A 23,644-nucleotide genomic window follows, 5' to 3' on the forward strand; every position below is an offset into this window, starting at 1 on the left:
CCCTGCCCGGCCATGCCGACCCCCCTCAGCCCCGGGTCCCCCCCCGCCGCCATTTTGTGAGCGCCGCGGGGAGCGGCCCGGGCCATGGCGAGGAGCCGGGCGCTGCGGAGCGGCTGCCTGCAGCTCGGCGCGCTGCCCTGGGCGGCGTGCTGGTCAGGTGGGAAGCCGCAGCCCTTCTCCTTCTCCTCCTCCTCCTCCTCCTCTTGGAGAGTCGCGGAGCCGCCGCCGAGGGGGTGGAGCGGCACCATGGAGGAGAAGGAGGAGGAGGACGGGGCTCCTCAGGGGCAGCGGCACGGGAGGTGAGCGCCGCGCTCCTGAGGGCAGGGGGGGAGCCGGGACTCCTGTGGTCGTGTGGGGGAAGCACCTGCCCGACCCCACCTGCTCCCGGGAGGGCTGAAATTACGGTACCGGGGGAGGGAAAAGTTAAGGGGTCCCCGGCCATCGGAGCCTGCCTCAGCCCCGGCTCGGTGGCGCGGGAGATCCCTGAGGGGATGCTGAGGGCAGCGGCACCCCCAGCGCCTGCCCTCCGCTGGCGCTGAGGAAAGGGAGGCTGGAAGGAGAAAACCCCACTTTTATTGGGATAAAAGCGGTGGTGCTGTAGTTTCCCCTAAGGGGCCGGTGGGATATGCTGCAGCGGCGGGTTATATAATGGAGCAGGGCGCTCCGCGGGGCGGGCGGCTCGGGAGCCCTGTCCTCGATACGGGAGGCAGGGGCAGGTGGTGCTGGCCAGGGTTTTTCTTCTATTGCACGATGTAAATGTGAAGTGGAAGGTATTAACGAAGTAACTTGGTGTAATTAGTTCAGCCATAATCTCAGTCATCGGCAATTATCTCTAGTAAGGATTTAGGGGAAGCATTTGTTGCACGTCTTGACTTCGTGCAGTAATGTTCGTATTAAGCCTCGGTGGAAATGTTTTTTCCAGTGATGATCGTGATTTTTTTTTTTTCCATTTGCAAGTTTTCAGGTTTTCTTCTAAAGGAAAGTAGTTTGTACTTGTGTCTTCCTGTTTTATTTTTCAAGCTACACTGACCAAAGCAACATGAAAAATCTAAGATAACAGGGAAATAAGTAGTAGCTATTGCTTCTATTTTTGGCAGAAGACTCGTGAAAATGGTTGTATATTTTTCTTTAATTCATAGTAGCTGTTCTCTCAGTTAATAAATAAAGCCTGATTCATTTTGCTGATTAAATTCTCAAGGAAAAAAAAAACAAGCATTAATAATATATAAAAAAAACCTACTTACTATTTAAGAAATTACTGCAAGGGTTGCTGCAGTAATGCCTGAAATGGTCTGAAATTGAAATATCTCTTATAAAAAGGTAATAGGAACTTTGAATGCCTAAAGACTGGGAAGCCCAGTCTGATTTCTGCAGCGTGATGGAGAGGATTGCTCAGGAGAGGAGGAAGGGATGGAAGGGAAACTGCTGAAATACGAGTACCAGCTAATTGGGCTTCAGCTTGGCCCAGATCAAAAGAGACCTGTGCCCTGTTTAAAAGGAAGCGTTCCAATATTATTGTTTTCTTCCCTTGTATAGACTAAGTAGATTGGAGGGATTACCTCAGCAGAAAAATACTATTTTTATGGTCTTTCAAGCCCGAGGTTGAACTAGATCTGCTAATTCTCAAACCAGAAATAGCTTTTAAATTCTATTCTGCAAAGAGGAAAGCGATTGTTTTATCTGTGGTGATGAAAATGCTAATGCTGCTGTATTAATTAGTGCCTGTATGTATAACACCTGCTGTGAGTTGTTTTTTTTTTCTTTTGGTCACATCTGTAAATCCATTCCTGATTTCAATTTAATTTTTCACTCAACTGCTGTACCTTTGTAGCTTGCAGCATGTTGGCTAGGGATGTAATCAGGGTCCTCGTTCCAATATGCTCAGAGCTGGGCCGTGGTAAATCACTTGGTCATCTTGCCTCTAAGCACAGCTAGAGGCTTTGAATAACAAGGATTTCTCTGTAAAGCAGATGTTGTACTTGGTTTGGAATTAACAATCACGTTATTTACTGTCTGCATGTAATTGGCAGCTATGCAAAGAAGGTATAACTTAGGTTTGAGTAGCATGCGACTGCACCCAAACAGATCCATCCTACAAAGCTGTTCAGCAAAGAGAATTGGACGTTACCAAGTGACACCATGAAAACACTTGGCTGCCGTTGTGTCCCTATTGTGAAAAATAAGGTTTGTGTGGTGGTGTGCAAGCGAAAAGTCAGCTGGTAAGGAAGAAGGCTGTGGATGCGTATCAAGAGATTTTTGTGTAGGATCTGTTATCACAGTTGTAGCTGGGGGTGCTATCTGCTGAGTAAGCTTTATCATAATATTTTATTTTTTTATTGCTTACAATGTTTGGAAATAACTTCAGTTGTTTAGCATGAAGTCTCCCATGCTGTGGCCTGGTTTTTGAGGGAAGGTTTCATTGAGGTTCAGCTGTTCCTGATAACTTGTTATTGCCACAATAACAAGTTGTTTGTGTGTATGTATTTAGGTGTTTTTAAATTAAACATTTTGTCTCCTGGAAACACCTACGTACTTAAGATGGTGCCTTGAAAATTAGTAGATGGCTCACATTTATGTTGGAAAGGTGCCTTGACTCCTTCATAAGGGGAAAACAAATGAACAAACAACTTCAACTCTCTTGCTGTTGACTAACAACTAAAGCACTTTGCATTTCATTGAGAGTACGTGGAGAGGCATCATAACCTGTACTTGTGGGGATGGAGTAAAAGGCTGGTCATGGATAGGAAAAGGAGTTGTCAGGAAAAATGCTGATGTGTTGTGATGGTTCTAATTTCCTTCTGTGTTTGTGTTCTGCTGTGTTTGGTGTTCCACCACTTGTAATTTCCTTTGGCTGTGCTCTAGTTGAAGAACTTACAGGGTGCTGTATGACAGCTTTCTGTCTTTCTAGTGTGAAGTTTGGAGGATTCAAACATCATATTTGGGAAGGCTGATCGCCTCTTAGCTTAACTCATGTGCAAGATGGTCTTTGAACATTCAAGGAAAAACTATTTTTTTTCAGTAAGGAAAAACTTTAATTTCCTTATATTAAATGATGTGGAAATGTTTTATTTGGATTTCAATACGTTTGAGGTCGGATGTTACAGTTCTGTAAAAAGCCGTATGTCTGGGGGGAATGTGTGTGTATATATACACAGAGAAAGAATGTTATTTGGACAAGCAAAAATTAAGCACATGTTGAAAACTAAGTGTGAAAGACGGAAAAAAATAACTTAGGGAAATATTTTTATATTGCAAAGAAATCACATTGGGTCCCATGTGTTTGGACTTTGAACTGAAGAGAGGGAATTAAGTAGAGGAGCACTTAAATATGCATATAAACAAAAAATGTGTGACTATTAACTTAAAAATAAAGACTAGTTTAATGGTTGGGCGTTGCTGCGCTTCCTGAATAACTGAAGCTTTGCGGGATTTTAAAGGATTATTTGTAGTGTGAGTCTAGAGAAAGTTTGCATTGCAGCTTGTTCCTTTCTGGCTTGGAGAGAAAAGGAAAATTAAAAGCCTTAGTAAATGGGTTAGAGATAGCAACTGTGGAGTTGCAGACATAAAAATGCCAGAGCTGGATATATATGAACTGCTTTGGATCCTGCTTTGCCACGTGGATCCAATGGGTGAAGGTTTTGACGGGACTTCTGGGCACTTTTGTAAGAACAGCTCTTACTCTGTGGCCGTGTGCCATGAAAAAAGTCAGATTTCTGCCACTGCATGTTCGTGTGCAGCCTTCCTCTCAGTGAGCGTGGTAGGGGAGTGTCATTTATCCTTAGTCCTGTCTAATTGACAGAAGATGTTAGGCAGGAGACCTCTACCCTCAAGCCAGAGTATAAGCTTGTTGTATTTTAAAACTTCATTTTAGTTAAGAAAAACCTGTGCTAACAGCTTTAGCGTCAGAAAATAGCTTGAAGTGCTAAAACCAAGACGCTCAGCCTATTAACACGTGAGGGTGGCTGAAGCATGCTTATAAATGCTGAACCTCAACGTTTGATTGTTTCTTCTAACAGTAAGCCCCATCCTGGCAGGGTTTGTGTCTATGATTAACTCTATTCACGTCAGGAGAGCAACTAAAACTAATGAACTGCTCATCTGCATGAGCAGCTATTAGAGCAGGGCTGGTGCCAGGGCGCTGCTGCTGGGGTCCTGGTGCTGGAGCTGGATGGCTCCAGCTGTGTCCTTGCTCCTTTAGGGGAACTTTTTTGGAATCCCTTGCGAGTGCGAGGGGCCATCCATGGAGATTATCCTTGCTGTCTGAATCAAAGGGTTATCAGTGCTCAGCTGTGTGCATGGGCTAGTTTCTGGTATTTTTTTGTTGACTTTAGAAATTGTCTGCATTTGAGTCACGATGCAGTAATTGTCCCGTGTGCCACAGCACGGCTGCAACGCACAAACCTCATTTCCGTATGTGGTCAGCTGGAGTCCTGGGTAGCAGAGCAGGTAAGAAAACTTTAAATCCCAGCTCCAGAAGCGTTTCCTGCGTTCCTCCCTATGCATTAAGTGGCTGTATGAGATTGGTTGTGTAGAGAGAGGACAGTAAAGCGCTCTTATGTTCTGGTGTAGGGCAAGTGGACTCCTGCTTTCCTTCTGCGACTGCCTCCGGAATAGCACAGCGATACACCCACCGCTCTTGTGCTTAACCATAATGATAGACCAGGCTGCGCTTTTAAATGTGAGGGCCGTGTGCCAGATTTTGGAAACCTGGATGCAAGCCTGCAGTGAAAGATGAGGCTAGAGAAGGAAACGACTTGCTTTAACGGGTATGTAAAGGTACGGGCACTGGATGCTGAGTCTGTCAGCTCTGTTAGTATGCGTGGCCCGTGTAGACAGTGACTGTCGTGTAGTGCCACAAGCTAAGCAGAATATACACGTAGCACAAGTCTTCTGTACTACTAAATGCAAGTCCCCAGCATGATGGGGCTGTAAAGCAGCTGTGGAGGATGGGGCTGGTTAGCCAGCTGGGCGCTGGAAGCACAGGGAGAGCCGGTATGCATTGCCTCAGCTCCAGGAGGAGGCATCCTCCTACAGTCCGTCTGACGTCCGAGCTGACCACCAGGCTGAGAAATAGCTGGCCCCAGGGGCTACCGTGGACCCGACTAACGCACGTTTGCATTTGTGTCCAAGGGCACAGCAGGGTGTAGCTGATAGGCACTCCTAATCACTGGGAATAACTTCCTGGTGGTTTAGCACCCTCCCCTGTCCCAGCCAGCTTGTTGGTATAAATGCTTGCATGGTTACGCAGTGATCCAGGTGAAAATAAGCGCTTCTCCAGGGGATGGGCAGGTAAGGAGGGACTATCAGCTTGATCGGTCTCTTGGCTGAGTTCATCATGTGGACACACATTTGTTCTGGCAAGCCTAGGGGAGCAGCAAGGGCACAGGTGGGTTGGCTGCTGGTGGTGGCTTCAGTGCTGCAGCTGTTGTAAAAAGCCTCATATTTGCTTTATTTGCAACTAGAATTTCTCTTGCTGTTATGAATAAATAAACCTTTGGACTGTTGATTCTTGAAACTAGATAGGACTGGCTGAAGATTTGCCCTAATTCTAAGGGGTTTATAGAGAGGGCTACTTCTGCTTCTGTTATCAACTCAGTTGTTCATCTTTAACAGCACACAGAGCTGCTGTGGAGTCGGGATCTGTAGGAGCAAAGAGGGGGCAGCTGGCAGCCTATAGCTGTGCTACAAAATGGGTGCAACCAAGGATAGAAGAAGGCTGTACTAACATGGATTTGGGGAGATTGTGAAAAATATCATAGAAAACAGGATGCCCTATGGAATCTGTAGCTGGCTGTTAAAATATCAAATAATTGGAATGAAAATTTCTGTAGCACTTGTTCGTGCTTGTAGCTTTTAATTGGAAATCTCAAATAATAAAAGTATTTGCAGATCAGCTAGTTCCAGGCTTGAGAGCTCCTTTGTGTGAAATCCTAAGACTGAGAGGGCATCAGGAATAACTGCTGTTGCAACTGGTTTGGACAGCCTGAAGTACTTCACAGTAAAAGTTTAAATGCATTTAGAATTTTCCGGTCTCGAACTGTTCACTAATTAATGCAGACAATTTCTGACCTGAAGGAAAAATAAAAGTACTGCCAAAATTTAACTGGCAGTGGTTTGATAGTTGAGTGTGCAGGGGGCTTTTTTCAAAAAAAAATTACTTGTGTGCTCCCTAGTGTTTGCAAATACCTTACCTTTTAGCTGAAACCCTTTTATTTATTTATTTTAGTTTCAAGCCAGAAGTGTGCTTTTGGCAGCCATAAAACACATGCATATTGTAAGAAAATCTGTGAGTTGGGTAGCAGTATTCAGGTATCCCTTTGGGCTGCACGCTGCATCACCTAAATCCTGGAGGTAGTCTATAGAGAGAGGCAGCAATTAGAAATAAACCAAACTCATTGCTTCAAAAACAGAGTAATAAGGATATCTGAATAATAATAATAAGGGTATCTGAAATATGTGGGATGTTTGCAAGGTAGGTATGAGATTTTGTGGATCTTGGTGGGTTCAGGTAAACCATAGTTTCATAGTAACCCTTTCTTAAACTTTCTGTGTTATGAATTTGTTCAATAAGAACCATGTTTCCAGGTAGAAAAGGATAAATTTGTTCCAGCAGGGTTTACAGTTAGTGATTATGTATGGCTGTATCCTTAGGAGGAAGAATTATATCCATTCTGTGTATTGAGTAGTGGCTGGTAAAGACTGAGTGGAAAAGGTGAGGACTTGGACACCAGGTTCTGTGTTGATGCTCTTCTACTGATGAAGTTAAAATAATGTGGAGCTGGAAGCTCTGCATTGAGTACTTGGAAACAGAAATTTTAATGATGGTGGTGCTTGTAAATTTTATGTATCCTGTGTTCAACCTTCTTTTGGAACAGATAGGAGGAAGTACTAAAATGTTTAAATAAACTTGTAATGATTTTCCTAAGTAAAGAAAAGACTTAGAGCCAAAATACTTGTATCCGAGTTCACAGTTAGATAAGCAATGCTAAAATAAACAATCGACCCCAAACCTACTGTCCTAAAAACTTCATCCTGTTTCCAGGAACGAACCTGCTTGCCAGAACATAAAGCAGGGGTTTTCCTTGCCGTGTCCTGCCTGATCTACAACTTTGCTCTTGCTTTGTGGATTCGCAGGGGCCCCTTAGCACCTGGTGCTGGAAAACCAGTTGTGTGAGCTCTGTGTTTTGATTCATGTTAGGCTTCGTCCTATTCATCAAACAGGGCTGTGCTTCCCTTCTGTCTAGTGTACCTTCTGGCACAGTAGGTTTGGCATGACTAATGGGCTCGTTCAGCAGTTCCTCTGCGTTGGTACGTTTCCTTCTCTGCCTGCAGCTGAAGCAGGAAAGCATCTCCCAGCACGGGGATGGTGGCCTTGCCTCCTGGCTGAGCCCCTCTTAGGAGCAGTGGCGATCCACTTGCCCTTTTTGTGGGTACGTCACCTCATCCCAAAGGGTCTTTTCCAATGTTAACAAATCAGTTTAGTGCCTCAGAGTAGAGTAGGACTTCTCCCGTTTATTTAAAAGTGTGGAAAATAAAGATGTCTGGTGGAGCCTTGTGATAACAAATATCCACCGAGGACGTGGCCCCTTCCTGCTGCCTCCCTCTGCCCCCACAAGCGAACACAATTCTTGTCCAGTTGGGTTTTAGTACCTCTGCTGGTCATAATTTGGCTGGCGATCCAGTGCTTAAATGTATTTTTTAAATATTATTGGAAGCTCTCTGACAAACTATTATTTTTCTTGGGGAGGAACTCAGAAAAGCTGGATGAAATATAGGCTCATTCCTGTTGGGTAGTTTTTAATATTTAAAATATAGCTGCTGAATCTCCTTGAAAGAGGCTTTCTTTTGCCAAAAAAAAAAAAAAAAAAAAAGGGTAAGGATCTCTTTAAACTAATAACTGGTTGAGTTTTATTTTAAGCTAATGATTGAAACATCTTGGCTTTCTCAAAATGAGTCTACCACTTTTTAATAAGAAAAATCAGATTTCTTTTACTGTATTCCATGAATAGTCTTGGATACGTTTTACCAGTTTAAATGAAACAGAAGTGAATCGGTGAGACTTCAAAGGAACCTGCAGTTCATCAGGAATACTTTGTCAGTTGCTAGTTTGTAAATTTGTCCTTTTCTTATGCATGTAAAAGAGTTTAAAGTATTCTGTGAGTGCTGAGGTCTTTTCTCCCTTCGGTTGCTTATGGAATACTAATGAAAGTAATGTATGTGCATCATGTGGAAAAAATGTTGGCAGACAGATACCTGCAGTGCCTTAAATGCTTTGGCATTGTCTTTGTTTAATCAGCGGAGTTGATCCCTACTTCCCCTAGAGGCTTATACTTTCAGAATAAGATCAAAGGTTTTTATAAAAATGTAAGCAAAGGCAGAATTCACCTATTTTAGAGATGAATGAATAGATAAACAGAAGCTTAAAAATAAAACCTTAGGCACTTTGCTCTCTAATATAAAATGGCTTGTAGGAACAATAATTACAGTAGTCATATATATTTAAAAATCAGACATCTGAGATGTTAACAGAAGAATTTCCTGGAATTAAGTACCTATCTGGTTAAACTTTTGTGATTTGTTTTCATGATGCTTTCTAGAAGAGTAGATGTTCTATGCTGTGTCTGCGTGCTTTGCTAAATTAATAAGAGGACTTGGCACTGAAGATGCTCTTTGAGGAATGCCACATGAGACATTTTTAAGTTAAAGGAACAGTTAATATATCCCTTAAAATTTAGTATTCCTTTTTTTTTTCTTTTTTTTTTTTTTCATATTCCATCTGCCTTTTTGTGCTGCTGATTCTTTTAATTACCCCTTATGTGTGTGAAAAACAGCATAGAGCAACTTGGGTGGCTGTTCCATTGAAGGCTGGCTCCAGTAAATCTTTTATGGAATAGAGAAAACAGCTCAGGAGTATCAACAGGTACAGTTCATGTTCTGATGCAGATGTTGTATATTATAGCTAAGTAGCAAATGGATAATGGAGTCGTTTCAGTAAAACTGCAGGGAAACTGGGATAAAAAGCAATTTTGTTAAAACAAGATTATGACCGAGAGTATTACTTCTCAAATGTGTTACCAGGAATGCTTTCTCAGTGTTGACTGAACAATTGTCCTGCATTCACAAGTGACGTGTGTTCCCACTTGCTGTTTATTAACTGATCCCTGCAGAAATATCAGGGAAGAGCTCTGCATTTGGAGGCAGAGCATCACCAGTAAATGCATTTGGGTTTGCCTTGGTAACACAGCTTTTCTGCCTGTTAAAGCCCAGCTGTAATGCTGCAGTAACAATCTATTTTTTTCTGTAATTATGAACTTAGGAGCAGCACAGTGAGTTCTGCCTAGCCAGCTACTTAGAAAATACCACATTTAAGAAATTTCAAAGCAAACTGTGGGCTTCATTCAATTCTGTTTCCTGAAAATGTTGTATGAGTGGACTGACTTTGGTACATCAGACCTGTGCTTCATATGTGAGTATACCAGCAAGAGTTCGAATAGCTGAGTTAATGAAATGGTGGCTAGTCTAAACTGTGTGGTAGAGAACTTTCCACAGGACAAAGTTCACAATTTCTAATTTAAAAAAAAAAAAAAAAAAAAAAAACCTTTCTGCCTCTAAGCAGCATATCGTGCTGTCTGTTCGTTACTAGGCATCTTCTGGTTTTTATCAGGTAGAGATGTAAGTACCTGAAAGGTAGGCACTTCTTAAAATAGCAACCTGTTTTTTTTAAATATTGTCAGAACACTGAAATGATGAACGTAAATGTAGAAACAGAAGCATTTTGCTTTGACTGAATTGCTTCAGCAACTTTTTAAATAAAGTAGGGATATTTGTTTTCTTTACCTTGGTTCTAATGAGATCAATGGGACTCCATATTCCCAAGCTGTCCAACACTGAAGTATGGTTTGGAATAAGAGACTGACTACTGAGTTCAAAGTGTCCTATGAAATGCCCCAAATTTGTGAGAAATTCAGAGAAATAAACTTTTCTCAGTTATTTTCCTATTTTTTTCATTTCAAAATGGAATTAAGAACAGGCATCGCAGACATGATTTTGAGATGTTCCAAGCTGTTGTGGCCTTTCGTTCATCAGTTCAGTGAAACTTGTATCAAACTTGTCTTTGAAGCAGTTAATTTCACTGTTACTCCAATAAGCTTTACCTTGGTTTTGGACAAGATAGGAAATAGGACCAAACATCTTCTATGTTCTGTGTTCTTGGATGTCTGTATACATCATGATGCATTGTGTAGGCAGAAGTAACATGTTGTTAATGCTACATGAGACTGCTGCTCTTACTGCAAAGTAAAGTCACTGTATGGGCAAGTCCTAAGGCACTATATAGTTCAGTGTCTCTTGGACATGTTTGTGGGATTGTATTACATCGGGCACTGAATGTCATAAGCTTCAGGAGGAACTTAATTTACATTTTGGAAGAATAGTAAGGATCCCCTCCCCCTTCGGTCTTGCAATTGGTAGATAATAGTGTTAGTATCTGAAGCTGTGCATACCAGGGAGTAAAATTCTGCCTGCACTACAAAGAGATCTCCTGTCTACTTGCCACAGCATGTTTTTGAAGGCTTTTGTGTAACAGCAACTGTTCTAAAAGAAAAATAAGAAAAATACAGTAGATCATAAAATGAGTAGGGCAGGCTTGTTTCTAATGTGTGAGAAGATTCAGTCTTATGAATGTTGACATTAATCTAAGAAAAGATTGATTAATTTAAAAATGTATTTTAGTTCTCCTCAAAAAGATATGGAGAGGAAAATAGAAGAGCCGTCTGCAGGCAGCCAGTACCCTAAGGAAGCAGTGAGGAAACCTCAGAATGCAGATCGAGGATCCAGGGGCAGCGATTCCTCCAGGGCCTCCAGGAAAAGCTTCAGGCTGGATTACAGGTTAGAAGAAGATGTAACTAAATCAAAGAGAGGCAAAGATGGGAGATTCGTCAACCCATGGCCAACATGGAAGTCACCAACCTTGCCAAATGTTTTGAAATGGTGCCTCATGGAAAAAGATAACAGCAACGTGCCAAGTTCAAAACAGGTAAGTATTTATTTATTCTGGTCTTGATCTAGATTGCTCTTACCTCTTCTGTAATCGATAAAACATGATAATTCCTAACTAATACCTTTTAGACAATTTTTGGAGACTCTCCTCAGTGTTGTTTTTCTGATTTTTGGAATTGCTTTCTTTATTCTTTTCCAAAAGCGGGATGATCCTTTCTGCCTTTTCATTTTTTCTGACTTCCAGTTAGTTCCCCAACCTTTGATTTATCCAGGTCAGTTTATTTTTACAAAAACAACAAAAATGATCTCCTAGCTCAATCGTAAACTACTTAAACAGATAAACTGTTTAATTTTTAATAGGCATTGCCTTCTGAATCATATAACAAACATATCAGACAAAAGCTGTGACATGTTTGATTTTAAATATCCTTTTCATACTGCCATTGAGATAATCTTTTTTTTTTTTTTTTTTTGTAAATTTATATATATATTAAATAGTAGCTGTCTTACTTATGGAGATGTTTTTCTGTTTCAGTGTATCAAGAGAAAAAAATGTATATATTAAAACTAATCTGAGCAAGTATTTGTACTGAAATATTAAAGATACAGTGCCAGCCTACTGGGAAACACCATTTTTTGTTCTTTGTATATTGCTTCTGTCAAATGTATATATAAAGAAGGTCTAAAAAAGAGGAGGTGGGAGAAGCAACCTCTGAAAGCTGCTTCTTTTCCATGAAGAGTAATGGATGTTGGAAAACCATTGGTTGGATGGCTCCAGTTTTGACAGGATTACTTCTCAGTTTATTTTCTAATGTGTTGTCTTGCAGTGCAGAAGAGCTGTGCTAAAGGGTACACAAGCAGAGAAAACACTTTTGAACCAACAAGAGTTAATAATGCTTTTAAGCATCCAAGAAGGCAAGTGTAAGCTATAATCTCCCAGGCAGTATTTAGCAAGAGTTTACGTTTTTATTTTTATTGTATATGAATTACCTGTGAAGGAAGTAATTTGATCAACTTTACTAGCAGGAAAATTGTTATTTACTAACACAAGGGTGAAAAATTTGGGGATTTCTTTAAGGATGTGTGACGCAGCATATTTAAGGGGGAATTAATCCTGGCTGTAGTTGTTCTGTAGTAATAATTGACTTCAGAAAAAAAGCCCAACAAACCTATTTCGGTCTTGAGATCCATTCCAACAATGTACCAGTTTAAATTTGGTATTGTGCTTCTGTACATTATCTGTACCTTGTAATAACAGCAGTTGTATCGCAGTGTGTACAGCTTTCCAGACAGCGTGTTGCATTACGATACTTCAGCCACATTTATGTAAAATTCACATAAAATTCTTCCCAGTTGCCTTTGACTGCTGCCCTATTCTGTGTGTGTACGGTGCCTATAATCATCGCTGCAGATCTTGTCAGCACTGGTCAGAAACTGTTTAGTGACTGAGCTACCTAGTAGGCAGTGCTCAGGTGTAGTGCAGACTGCAGAACATGCAGCTTTGATGGCAGTGGAGAACTGCAGCGCTCCTCTTTAATTTACTGGTTATCCCTGCAATAAAGAATGATTACAAAGAAATCTGCACTCTACCAGTTGTAAAGTGCTCTCTCTCTGACCCAACTGGAATTCATTTTGGACTAATTTTATTGCTTTGCATCTGAAATTGTTGAATTAAGTGCCTGCAATTATTCAGTAGCTCGGTGAAGTAAATCAGAAAGAGAAGAACCTAGATAGGGATCAATGAAATGCACTTCTTGGATCCTCAGCCATTTTGATGCTTGTTCCAGTTACGTTTGCTCCACACCTAAATCAAGCTGTAAAGCACTTCTGAGCTTGTTTAAAATTCAAACTAAGGGCTCCATACTTTATTTAGCACTGGTAGATAACGTATCCTTACAAGAGATTCCTGCTCTAGTTTCCACTTTTGAGTGTGCTGCTATACTGGGCAGGTTCAGTTTATCTGTGCCAAATGCTTTGCATATGTTTTTTCAAAAAAAAATAAAAATTATCCAGGTAGTTCAGTGGGTAAAAGCTATATGTATTATAATCATGTCTTCACAACAAGCCTCTATCATTATCTGGAATACATAAACTTTTTGTACTTTTAATACAGGTTTTATTAAAAGCTTTTTTTTTCCAGTGCTATTGAAGTGCCTCTGAAGTATTAGCTGTTGGATCAACAATGGAGAATGTTCTTATTTCTGTAAAAATCCAGTGGTATTCCAGCATGAACTAAGTGCCAAAAATCCTAAGCTAATTAGCAAGTTTTACCAAAGCCAGTCATGTGTTTCTCCTTCCTTTGCATTAGGAAGGAAAGATCTGGGGGTGGGAGACACAACATGGCACAGTAGGGCACGTTTTCATATTCTACCAGTGATAAAGACAAGACAGCATTAGGCACGTTTCCTTCTGTTGGTAGCTGACTTGAAATGGATGTCGTGTTTCAAAATTCTACTGTAATTCCTGTGGTATTAATGTTTCTGGTCAGTCTGTCAGAGAACAAAATGTACTATAGCAGGCCAAAGATTCTATAAGTTTATGTATTTTGTTCACTATCTGCCAGTAGAACTTGTATACTAGAGTAGAACAGTATACTGCCAGTAGAACTTGTGGTTTAGTTTTGAGATCTTCTAATTTGAATTGTTAGTGCTCACTGCTTTATAAGTAGGCTTTCAATCTAGGTTTTGAACCAAGAAAGTCTTCGGTTATCAGGAAACTTTGTTTTTGTTTCCTCTTCTTAGGAACAAACCCTGAAAATGCTCCTCTTTTTTTTCCTATGACTGATCTTAAGGATGTGGTCCATGTTGTTCACCATTTCTCAGTGAAACATAAGCTGCATCTCAGTGAACACATACTAAACATGTAATCTCATTGACTGAACTGTCATGTGGCAATTAATCTTACTACCTGTCCCCTTTGCTACTGGTTGAAGCTGAAGCTGGCCATGAGGAGACATGTTGGGTCTTGGAACTGAGACTCACCTTCCTTTCTCCAGGAGGAGTGAGAAATCATTGTACATAAGCAACTCCTTGCTTAGTGTAAACACTCTGTCAGGCACTACTAGTACTGGCCAGAAACTTTTGTTTGACAAAAATAGCGTAGCCAATAAGTAGAATGAATTCTTTTACTCATTTGGTGGGAGAGCCAAGCAGTTGCCTTCTTATTTGAGACATAGAATGATTGAGCTGTCTTACCTGAAATAGCAAAATTTAGCTCTTTCCTAAGAGTTTGTCTTTTGTGGGCATAGTTGTGATGCAAAAGTGTGAGGACACAGTGAACTTGCCTGACTTTCAGTGCACAATGATTTGTAGTCCCACTTTAAAAACAAGTACGTGAAAAGAATGTTTGCCATAAAAAATGCCCTTACTGACATAAAATGTATTGTGAGAATTATTAAATTTCATATCTGTGTTTAATTTTCTTGATATAATCTGTTTTATGGATTTAACCACATAATTTCATGTGTTGACCTGATTTCCGTTCTTGAGTAGTATGGCACTGTTGTGTACTTAGAATGAAACATCACTTCATTTTTTTCCTAGAGAAGTGACAGCTTTTCTCAGTCTACTAATCATACTTTGTTCATTGTTCTATGAATTAAATGATTGTATTACACTAACCAGTCAGCTTTAGAGGTTCTCTATACAGTAAGTATATGCCTCTTTTTTTTTTTTTTTGAGCCAGTAATGAAACTTTTTCCAGGAGACACACGTCTTGTCCATTAGCTCTCAGAAAAAGCAATTTCATGAATATTTCATTACTTAAAGTAAGATTTCAGTATCCACCCCGACATATGCCCTCGAAATCAATAAAATATTGCAGGGTAAGTAACTTCCCTGAAGCTACCAGGACTGTTTTAGCAAAGGAAATCCTAGACTCCTAAGCTGTCACAGTATCAGCTGAGCTTTCAAGGGAGCAGGAGGCTGGCTCTGTATGAGCTATCTGATAGTGTTTATCTGCTATGCTGGAGGCAGGGAATGAAAGCAACAACCAAGACAGGGAGAATGTGGGTAGGAACCAGAAGTGTTGGGACATGAGTGGTTAGAAGGGGGAGAGGAGTTGTCAGAAGTCACCTAATAAAGGAAAATTCTACTCAAGTAATGTGAGGAGTGCAGAGCACAGCGATCTGGGAGGGGAGCTGTAGCTACCATACAACAGAGATGGAGATGGTCAGGAGCTCTGAGAGGACCTTTTTTTAATAGAAACCCCCCTATTTACTACGAATAAAGCTTTTTCCATTCGCGTTTCAACCAAACTGCAGTGAAGAACATAACTTTTGTTCAAAAAGAGAGAACGGAGTGGTGGTTTGATGATCTGTTTCAGTAGATAACATACAGCCATGGCCTCCTTTGTGCTGACTGCAGCACTTTTGAGGCTGTGTGGTGTCAAATTTGGAAGCTGACCAAGCTGAAAGCTTTTTTTCCCTCCTCTGGATTAATATTCAGCTGATTCAGTTGTCTGAGGTGTCAGATCTGAGAACTGCGTAAGCATTCCTGCTGGAACAAGAGGGCAGGTGGGGGAAGGTTTCGTTAACTTTGTTACACAGGAGTATGGATTTTGGTTGATGTAGGTCATTCACGGGGCTGCATCCCGAACCTACAGGCAGATCGGTACAGTGATTTATTCAGTAATAATTAAATTTTAATTACTTAGAAAGTTTCAGTAAAACTTCTTGAAAAGCATAGCTAAGTGCCTAAAGGACCATCTTAAAAATGAGATCTGAGTCTCAGTGAATATTCAGTGAATTACTGGCAGATATGAAGACAGAACTGTAAAAACTATCAATATGAAGTGAGGATAACCCCCAGGTGGTCCTTCCATACTTAGTGGGGGGAGAGGGTCTGCTACAGGCTGGTAGAACAGAGCTTTGGCAAATATTTTTGGGAACATTGTATTCTTTTATTCCTGGTTGTGTGACTTATTTGTGCTAGGGCTTGGGGAGGCATCACTTAGTTGCACAAGCTGAGCTTTGCAGGGCTTTCACTGTAATGCTTTCAAACGTGCTTTCTCTTGGTAGGTCTCTTGGCCTGATGGAATACTCTTGAGCTCTCTCCTCTCTCTTGAGAGAGAAGCGAAAACGTGACAAAATCAAAGGTGATTTTAGGAGGAAGTTGCTGGGAAAACAGCCATTAAAAAAGCATCTGTATGGCAGTTCTGAGGTTGCTTAAAATATAAACAAAATGAGACTTGACTGTAATGGTTGGTGCCTTATATGAAGCTTTTATTCTACAGCCAACTACGTTTTCAGATATCTCATGCATATTATATTCTTTTTTGCTAGGAACTCGATAAAGAGCTTCCAGTTTTAAAACCGTACTTTGTTCAAAACCCGGAACTTGTTGGAAAGACGGGAACTGGCATGCGAGTGACGTGGCTGGGACACGCCTCAGTTCTGGTGGAAATGGATGAAATCGTATTTCTTACTGACCCCATCTTCAGCCAGAGGGCTTCCCCGGTGCAGCTGATGGGTCCCAAGCGCTTCCGAGGACCTCCGTGCACAGTTGACCAGCTCCCCAAAATAGATGCGGTGGTGATCAGCCACAACCATTACGATCACTTGGATTACAACAGTGTAAAAAGTTTAAACGAACGCTTCGGCAGCGAGCTGCGCTGGTTTGTGCCCCTGGGGCTCTTAGACTGGATGCAGCGATGCGGCTGTGAGAACGTGATTGAACTGGACTGGTGGGAAGAGAACTGTGTCCCTGGCCACGACGCCGTAACTTTTGTCTTCACCCCTTCGCAGCATTGGTGCAAAAGGACTGTGACAGATGACAACAAGGTTCTGTGGGGCAGCTGGTCTGTCTTGGGGCCTTGGAATAGGTTTTTCTTTTCAGGAGACACCGGCTACTGTGTTGCTTTTGAACAGATAGGTAAAAGGTTTGGACCTTTTGATCTCGCAGCCATCCCCATTGGAGCTTATGAGCCAAGGTATGAAAATCTTAAGTTCGATCAAAATAAGGAAAAAAAAATTGCTGAATGACCTCCCCTTCTAAAACCAACCAAACAAAACCAGCCAGGCAATCAGAAGATGGAGTTAAAATGTCTAGTTTGCTTGCCTGTGTACACCTGGTGTTCTCAGAGGTTTTATTCTTCAGTACTAAGTACAGCAAGGGTGAATCAGCTGACTTTCTTCCATGAAAATGTTGAGTAAAAATCTGGAATTACTTTGTGGCTTTGTCTGTTAAATAGCATCACACAACCCACATCATTTAGATGCATGCAGCTTGCTGCATTTTTCCCTTGCTTCAGTCCTTATGCTGCTTTTACAACTTAGCTGGAGACAGAGATTAATCTGTTGTATAAGATCTATTTGTTCAGGAATCCGTATCCTACTTATCATGGAGTATCTGGACTTTTAGGTGATAACGTTCATACAGTGCTGGAGGCAAAGCATGTATGGGCTGGGAAAGGAAGATAGGGGTCAGAACAAAGTGTAAAAATCTGTTTGTTTGTTTTTTTTTTTTTTTTTTTTTTTCCAAAAATTGCCAGATTCTCCTCTGATTTACTACCATTCCCTTCATCTGTCTTCTGAAGCATGTACTTTTTGATAAGGAATATTAGAATGAAATTAAATAGAATTTAAATCTATTGTCTTACTGCCTCCAGGTACCAATAATATGTATTAATACTTTTCAAAATATAGTTAAGAAAAACTTTTTGTAAAAGGGAGTAAAATACGTGAGCTGTTGTTCTGTGGGTATGTTGGTATATTCCAGCTTGTCAATTTTGAGTTCTCTGGATATTCTTCAGGCATGTATACTCTATAACTTTTTGATTAGGCAGGTATATTTTTTTAAGACTCCTTGCAACTTAATGCAAGTTAAGAAGAAATCTGGCACTTAATTATGTGACACAAAAAATGCACTTTGTGTTTTGGTAGGTGGTTTATGAAACACCAGCATGTGGATCCTGAAGAAGCTGTAAGAATTCATATTGATGTTCAAGCAAAGAAGTCTGTAGCAATTCACTGGGGAACCTTTGCTTTAGCAAATGAGGTACGTTTGAGCACTGTATATGATTTTGGATTTCTTGAGTATGTGATCATTAATGAAACTTTGTTCATGCAGTTTACATTTACAGATATGTAGTATATACCTAAAATGTGACATTACAGAAGTGAAAAGTTGTTCCTATAGGTACTACAGTTAAAACAATTCCAACATTTTCGTAACTGAATATCATATTTCCATGGTTAAGATTAATTTTAAAGAACAGAGTTATTGAAACATCTGGAGATTCATTAGCATTTTGTAACTTTAGCAAAAAAATATTTTTAAGGTTGAATTTCTTTTTGATGGAAAAGTCCATGAGACAGAGGAACATGTTGGGGACGCTGCTAAGCAGCACGTTTAAAGTCCCTTCTTTGTTGGTGAAGGAACCAGATGCACAGAAATAGTTACAACTGTAGTCCTGCTGATTTAGAGAAAGTAAATATAGGTAATAGATCTCTCCAGTGAAGTACAATTGCACGCTTTTTTTATTTGCCCACCTTCTTGCTTTGTATATGGTATAAGGTTAGCAAGTAAATACTAAAATGCAAAACATATGGTGCAGAGAATGACTGAAGTAGCCAAGAAAATTACACTTTAGTCAAGAATTTCAATAACTTCACGTGTGCCCTAAAGTCTGAACCTTTAGGTTTTAATCAATCAATAGATTGATTCTTACAACAGCTCCTCTATCCTTTCATCTGAAAACAAGAAAGAAATTAATTCAGTATAGATTCATACAATCTTCTGGGTCTAAGCATTCCATATGGAAAATTAAGTAGATGTGATAGTGCATTACCGGTAATTTTAGAATATGAAGGCAGAAAAAAAAAAAGGCAAATAATTTATGAAAAAATAGGATGATTGTATGGAGGTTTAAATAACTAGAACACATCCTGTAGTGTGAATAAGGAACATTGTAGGTAGGGACATCTGTGCAATAATAGAAGCAAACTCAGCAGTGCATCACATAAGCACTGAGTGCCCTTAGTTCAATACAGTATTTATTAATTATGTAATTATGTCTGTCTAGTAAATAAATTGAATGCTATTTTTGATTCATAGTTAAATAATAGCTTCTTTTACTGGCAAAAATATGGAAAAAATAGGTTATCCTGAATTGTTGCTGATTTTCCCCTGCCCCGTCTCCCCATTTCTAATAAGCAGTTACCTTAAGAGTGACAAAATAAAAGTATGGTGAAAGGGAAGCATCTACATATACTCTACACCTTGTCTGGCAGCTCTTTTTCAACTTTCTTTGCAACATTTGCACCAGGCAACATGGTAACTGTGTTCTGAAGCTAAGTATGTTCACCTGAGGCAAAATGTTTGTAGTTATGTTTTCTATCCATGATACTTGTAACAAGCTGTGTCACTAGCACTTGAGATACAAATTAGCTATTTAGCAAAAAAAAAAAAAAAAAAAAAAAAAAAAAAAAAAAAAAAAAAGGACGATTCTCCCTTATGATGCCTTTTTTGAAATACAACAAATACAATGAAGTAACTTAAGAGGAACTATATTGAAATGGCATGCTAAAACTGACAAGTTTGTTTTACTAACACAAGAAAGCGCCATCTACTGCCTGTTACTACTTCCTCCTCTGTGCTAAGAATAACTAATGACCATGTTTCTGCTTTTAAGAAATCTAATTTAATCTAATAAGAGTTTATGGATATGGTTTAGTGGGGACTGTTAGTGTTAGGTCAGAGGTTGGACTCGATGATCTTGAGGTCTCTTCCAACCTAGAAATTCTGTGATTCTGTAATTACACTGAAGACTGAATTTTGGATAAGTTGCATCTTACTACTTACTTAAGAATGTAAATCAGCATTCTTACTGCTTAAAAACTAAAATTTACACCAAACATTTTTGTTCAATTTGACAAATATGTTCCCCAATTTTTTGGGGGTAGTATTTAAAATGTAAGCCAGTGTTCTAGAGTGGTGATACTTCTTTTTCTTTTTTTCTACCATATGCCTCAATTGTTTTTTGTTTTTTGTTTTTTTTTTCCTCATATTGCTCTTTTCCAGTATTATTTGGATCCTCCAGTTAAACTGAATGAAGCTCTTGAAAGATATGGCTTGAAAAAAGAAGACTTCTTTGTCTTAAGCCATGGAGAATCACGGGACTTGAGCACAAATGATGGGTCTGAATAATGAACCAGTAACAGTTCCTCGTAAGCCTTGTTTGATTTGAACTAGAAATTAATATCACAAATGTTAATTTGATGTACTTACAAAGCAGATTGAGTGAATATGAGTTCTAGGTTTCAGGTTTGTCAGCTTCTTAAGTAAAGCTTGCATATAAAGTTAATTTTACAATTACACTTTTTTTTTTTTTGTTAAATTGATTTTACTAGTTAAATTGTTTACAAATGTTGAGTGGTGATCTGGTTAATATACAAGGTATTGTCTGGGTATAACTTGGAGTTTCAGGCTCACATACATCACTGATGTACACTGTACAGTGTTTTTTTGTTTTTTTTTTTTTCAACTCTTCATCTTACCTATAACAGCAATAATAGCCTCAGAGCAGGATGTAATCTTATAATTAATGGCTGACTTGAATTATTCATTGTCAAAATGTAATCTCCCACTTGTTAGTCATTAATTTCAAAATTACGCCCTGTTTCTTGATAGCTTCACTCTGTGTTATGTGGGGAGTCTCCCAGTACAGCTGTGTTGGTAAAGCACAAGCACAGTAAGATAATTATTTTACTGAGTGCTTCTACACTTTCATTTACTGAGGAACCACAAAAGCTGAATTTTAAAATGATTTAAAGAACTGTGCCTTTAAGAGAGAGAGTGAGAGAGCACTTAATAATGCAACATTAATGTGTAGATACTTACTGGTGGCCAGAATATCTGCACCCTAATACTGTTTTGTCAGTGTCTTTAAGTTAGGCCTGAATGCATCTATAATAACTTTTTTGTCAAATGCAGTATATGAGATGAAAGAGTCACTTTATGGCGCTTGTTTTTGCATTGACTCAGCCTATTATTAAGTACTTTTTTAAAGTGAGAAGTCTGAAGCAAGGGCTGCGGTAATTTTCCTTATAGCTTCCCTATAATTTTAAAGTTGAATGAGAGACTACAAAATTACTTACTATTGTAATACTTGGCTAAATGTATCTGTATCAAATTGCCATGCTCATTTACAGGATTAAAGCATATTGTTGCCAAAAAATAAAAAGGTTGTTACTCGCCTTCATATTTCATTGGAAAATAAATAGATTGTTCATGATTTTTCTCATCTGTGGAATATATGGGTCTTTTTTTTTTTTTTTTTTGCTCTCGTGCATTACATTTTGCGTTCCCAGTCCATGAAGATCAGTTTTTAAAATTAAAATTAAAACTGGTAAATTATAACCAGTCAATGAGACTTCCTGCTAGGAGCAAACTGAAATGATCTTTAATTGTTAACAGTTAGCCTTTTTAAAACCTGTGCTGGGAAGTCCTATAAGTCTTAATAAATAAATAAATAAATAAATAAATAAAATACCAACAAAGAAAGCAGAAGGAGACAAAGATCAATTAGTTCAAGTTCATTATGAGGAAGGGTTCTGGAACAGATGATTAAAATATTTGTGAGAAAAAGTAGCTCATATTCCTTTAGTGTAATTCATGTCTAACGAAAATCAGTATTTCTTTATTTGAAAAGGTATTTCTTCTAGGAATGTTATCACCAGAATATCTAGATGATTCAAAACCAGTTTAAAACTACTGCTGTTAGTTCAGTGTTGATTAAGGGGAGGACATTTCAGATGGCATCTGTGTTGGGCCTTACATTTAAACAACAGCTTCAGTAATGGGTAGGATAATGTGACGTATATTACACATAATATTGTGGAGGAGACAAAGCTGCAGGATGTTAAGAGTATTTTGTAGGACATGGTTAAAACTCAAGTTGTTCTTTCAATTTTCAAAATCGATAGCCTGTATTTTGTAAAATTTTGCATTTTAGAAAGAGAAAATGAAACTAAAATAGGCAGTACCTGTTATAGCTACGCAGAAATCATAGAATCATAGAATAATGTGGAGTACTGAATTATAAGGACCAGAGCCTTGTATGTCAGTAATAGAATATGTTTTGTTTTAGATGCATTCGTTCACAGCACTTGTATGCAGAACAGTGACTGCTATGTTTTGTTTGGTGCTGTTAAGATTCCATATGGGGTATGGAGCAGGGGATGAAAAATTAAGACAGTTTTATGAAGACACATTGGAGAGTCTTGCATTGTTTCAAAACATCTCAGTAGTATTGTTCTGTGAAGAACAGGTTTAAAAATAGCTCTTCCTAGGCCAGGGAAAAAAAAAAGATTGAGGCAATGCTGCAGAAAGTTTTTATGTATCTTAAATAGAGAGGACAATGGCCATTTGAATTCTTTTCCTTTGGTAGTGGACAAACAACTTTATCAAAAAGATGATGCATGAAAAACTTATTTTTAGGTTGAAGAACATGGAGAGGGACATCTAGACATCTCCATTGGTGAGGTTAAGAAAACATATGTATATAAAATCAGATACACCTGGAACAGACTAATTTCTTCTTGTCTCAGAAGAAAAAGGTGAGATAAAATTCGCAGTGTCTGACCTACTACTTTGTTAAATACAGAAGCAGGAAAAAAAATCTTCAAAATATGGCAAAACATGATGTGATTGTACTGTAATTTGCATATTGCAAAATGAACAGTGTTTTTTTGGACCAGTGGGAAGGAAAAAGGGAAGTTCACTCTAAATGCAGTGATTGTCAGAGTTCTGGAGTGGGAATCATGCCAACTTCCACTTCTGTTATTCCTGTTGAGTTAAAAAACTACATATAAACAAAGTAGATTTTATATACATATACATATATATATATATATGTAGCTTTACCTGTTTATTGATCTTGGCATATTTTTCTTGCCGTTCTATTTGAAGACAGTTGTCTACTGAAAATAAAGTATCTACTGAATATACAGAAAAAAAATATTAACAGTGGAGTGTATGTATTAACTTAAAAATATGAAGCATCTGGTAATGATTTAGTTAACACAGTTCTTCTAAGTTTTCCAGCCTATACATCTGACACTATTTTCTCCATGGTTTGGTGTTCTGGAAGTTTCAGTAGTCTTGTTTTAATGTAAAGTGTTTACTACATGTTCTGTGTTCATCAGTGAAACTTCCTTCAGTTTCCTTTACGATGTTTAGATGTATTACATTTCGTTTTGAATTCATGCTGCAGAGGTGACTGAAAATTTATGGTGGCTAACTCAACAGAAGCACCTATTCCACTGATGTTCCAGTGATGTTGATGAAAGGAATAGAGCTCTCCATGAGCTCTCACTGAGTCTCTCCAAGCAGGCATGAGGGCTTCTCCAGAACAGGAAGCTTTTGTAAAAATGTGCATGACAGTTCTCTAATGACGATAGTAAAGCAGAGGTGTAGATAACCTGGCTCAAAATAAAGTATTTTGAAAAATATGTATGCTTTCCTTTAGAGTTATTGCTTAAGGGAGATAAAAATCCTTATGATTTTGTTCAAGTATGGAAACATTCTATGTTGCAGTTAACTGCACTGCAGTTTAGCTAAATGGAATGGATGTATTTTCATACTACATTTTCATATGCTTAGCATTCTCTGCAGTTAAGGTAAAAAAAGCGTTGGATAATTTTAAT

The 23,644-nt window shown here is 39.0% G+C and overlaps 1 protein-coding gene across 5 annotated transcripts; it reads left to right on the forward strand.

Moving 5' to 3' along the window:
* Positions 1-84: 84 nt before the first annotated feature.
* NAPEPLD (N-acyl phosphatidylethanolamine phospholipase D) lies at positions 85-22,808 on the forward strand (the record flags this gene model as incomplete). 5 transcript variants are annotated; one of them, XM_082777802.1, is made up of 6 exons in its annotated part: positions 85-299; positions 10,732-11,035; positions 16,280-16,926; positions 17,879-17,993; positions 20,019-20,164; positions 22,437-22,808. In XM_082777802.1, 5 exons carry the CDS (start codon positions 85-87, stop codon positions 20,142-20,144), a joined length of 1,407 nt encoding a protein of 468 aa, XP_082633928.1. In that variant the 3' UTR covers positions 20,145-20,164; positions 22,437-22,808. The 5 variants fall into 5 exon arrangements, with proteins under 5 accessions (XP_082633928.1, XP_082633927.1, XP_082633931.1 ...); XM_082777803.1 differs by lacking the exon at positions 22,437-22,808 and adding an exon at positions 8,832-8,920 and having other exon boundaries at positions 275-299; positions 20,019-21,206; XM_082777801.1 differs by lacking the exon at positions 22,437-22,808 and having other exon boundaries at positions 20,019-21,211.
* Between the last annotated feature and the right edge of the window lie 836 nt (positions 22,809-23,644).

This window comes from Aythya marila (assembly GCF_965140915.1).
Source record: "Aythya marila genome assembly, chromosome: 1".
NCBI classification, from domain to species: Eukaryota; Metazoa; Chordata; class Aves; order Anseriformes; family Anatidae; genus Aythya; species Aythya marila.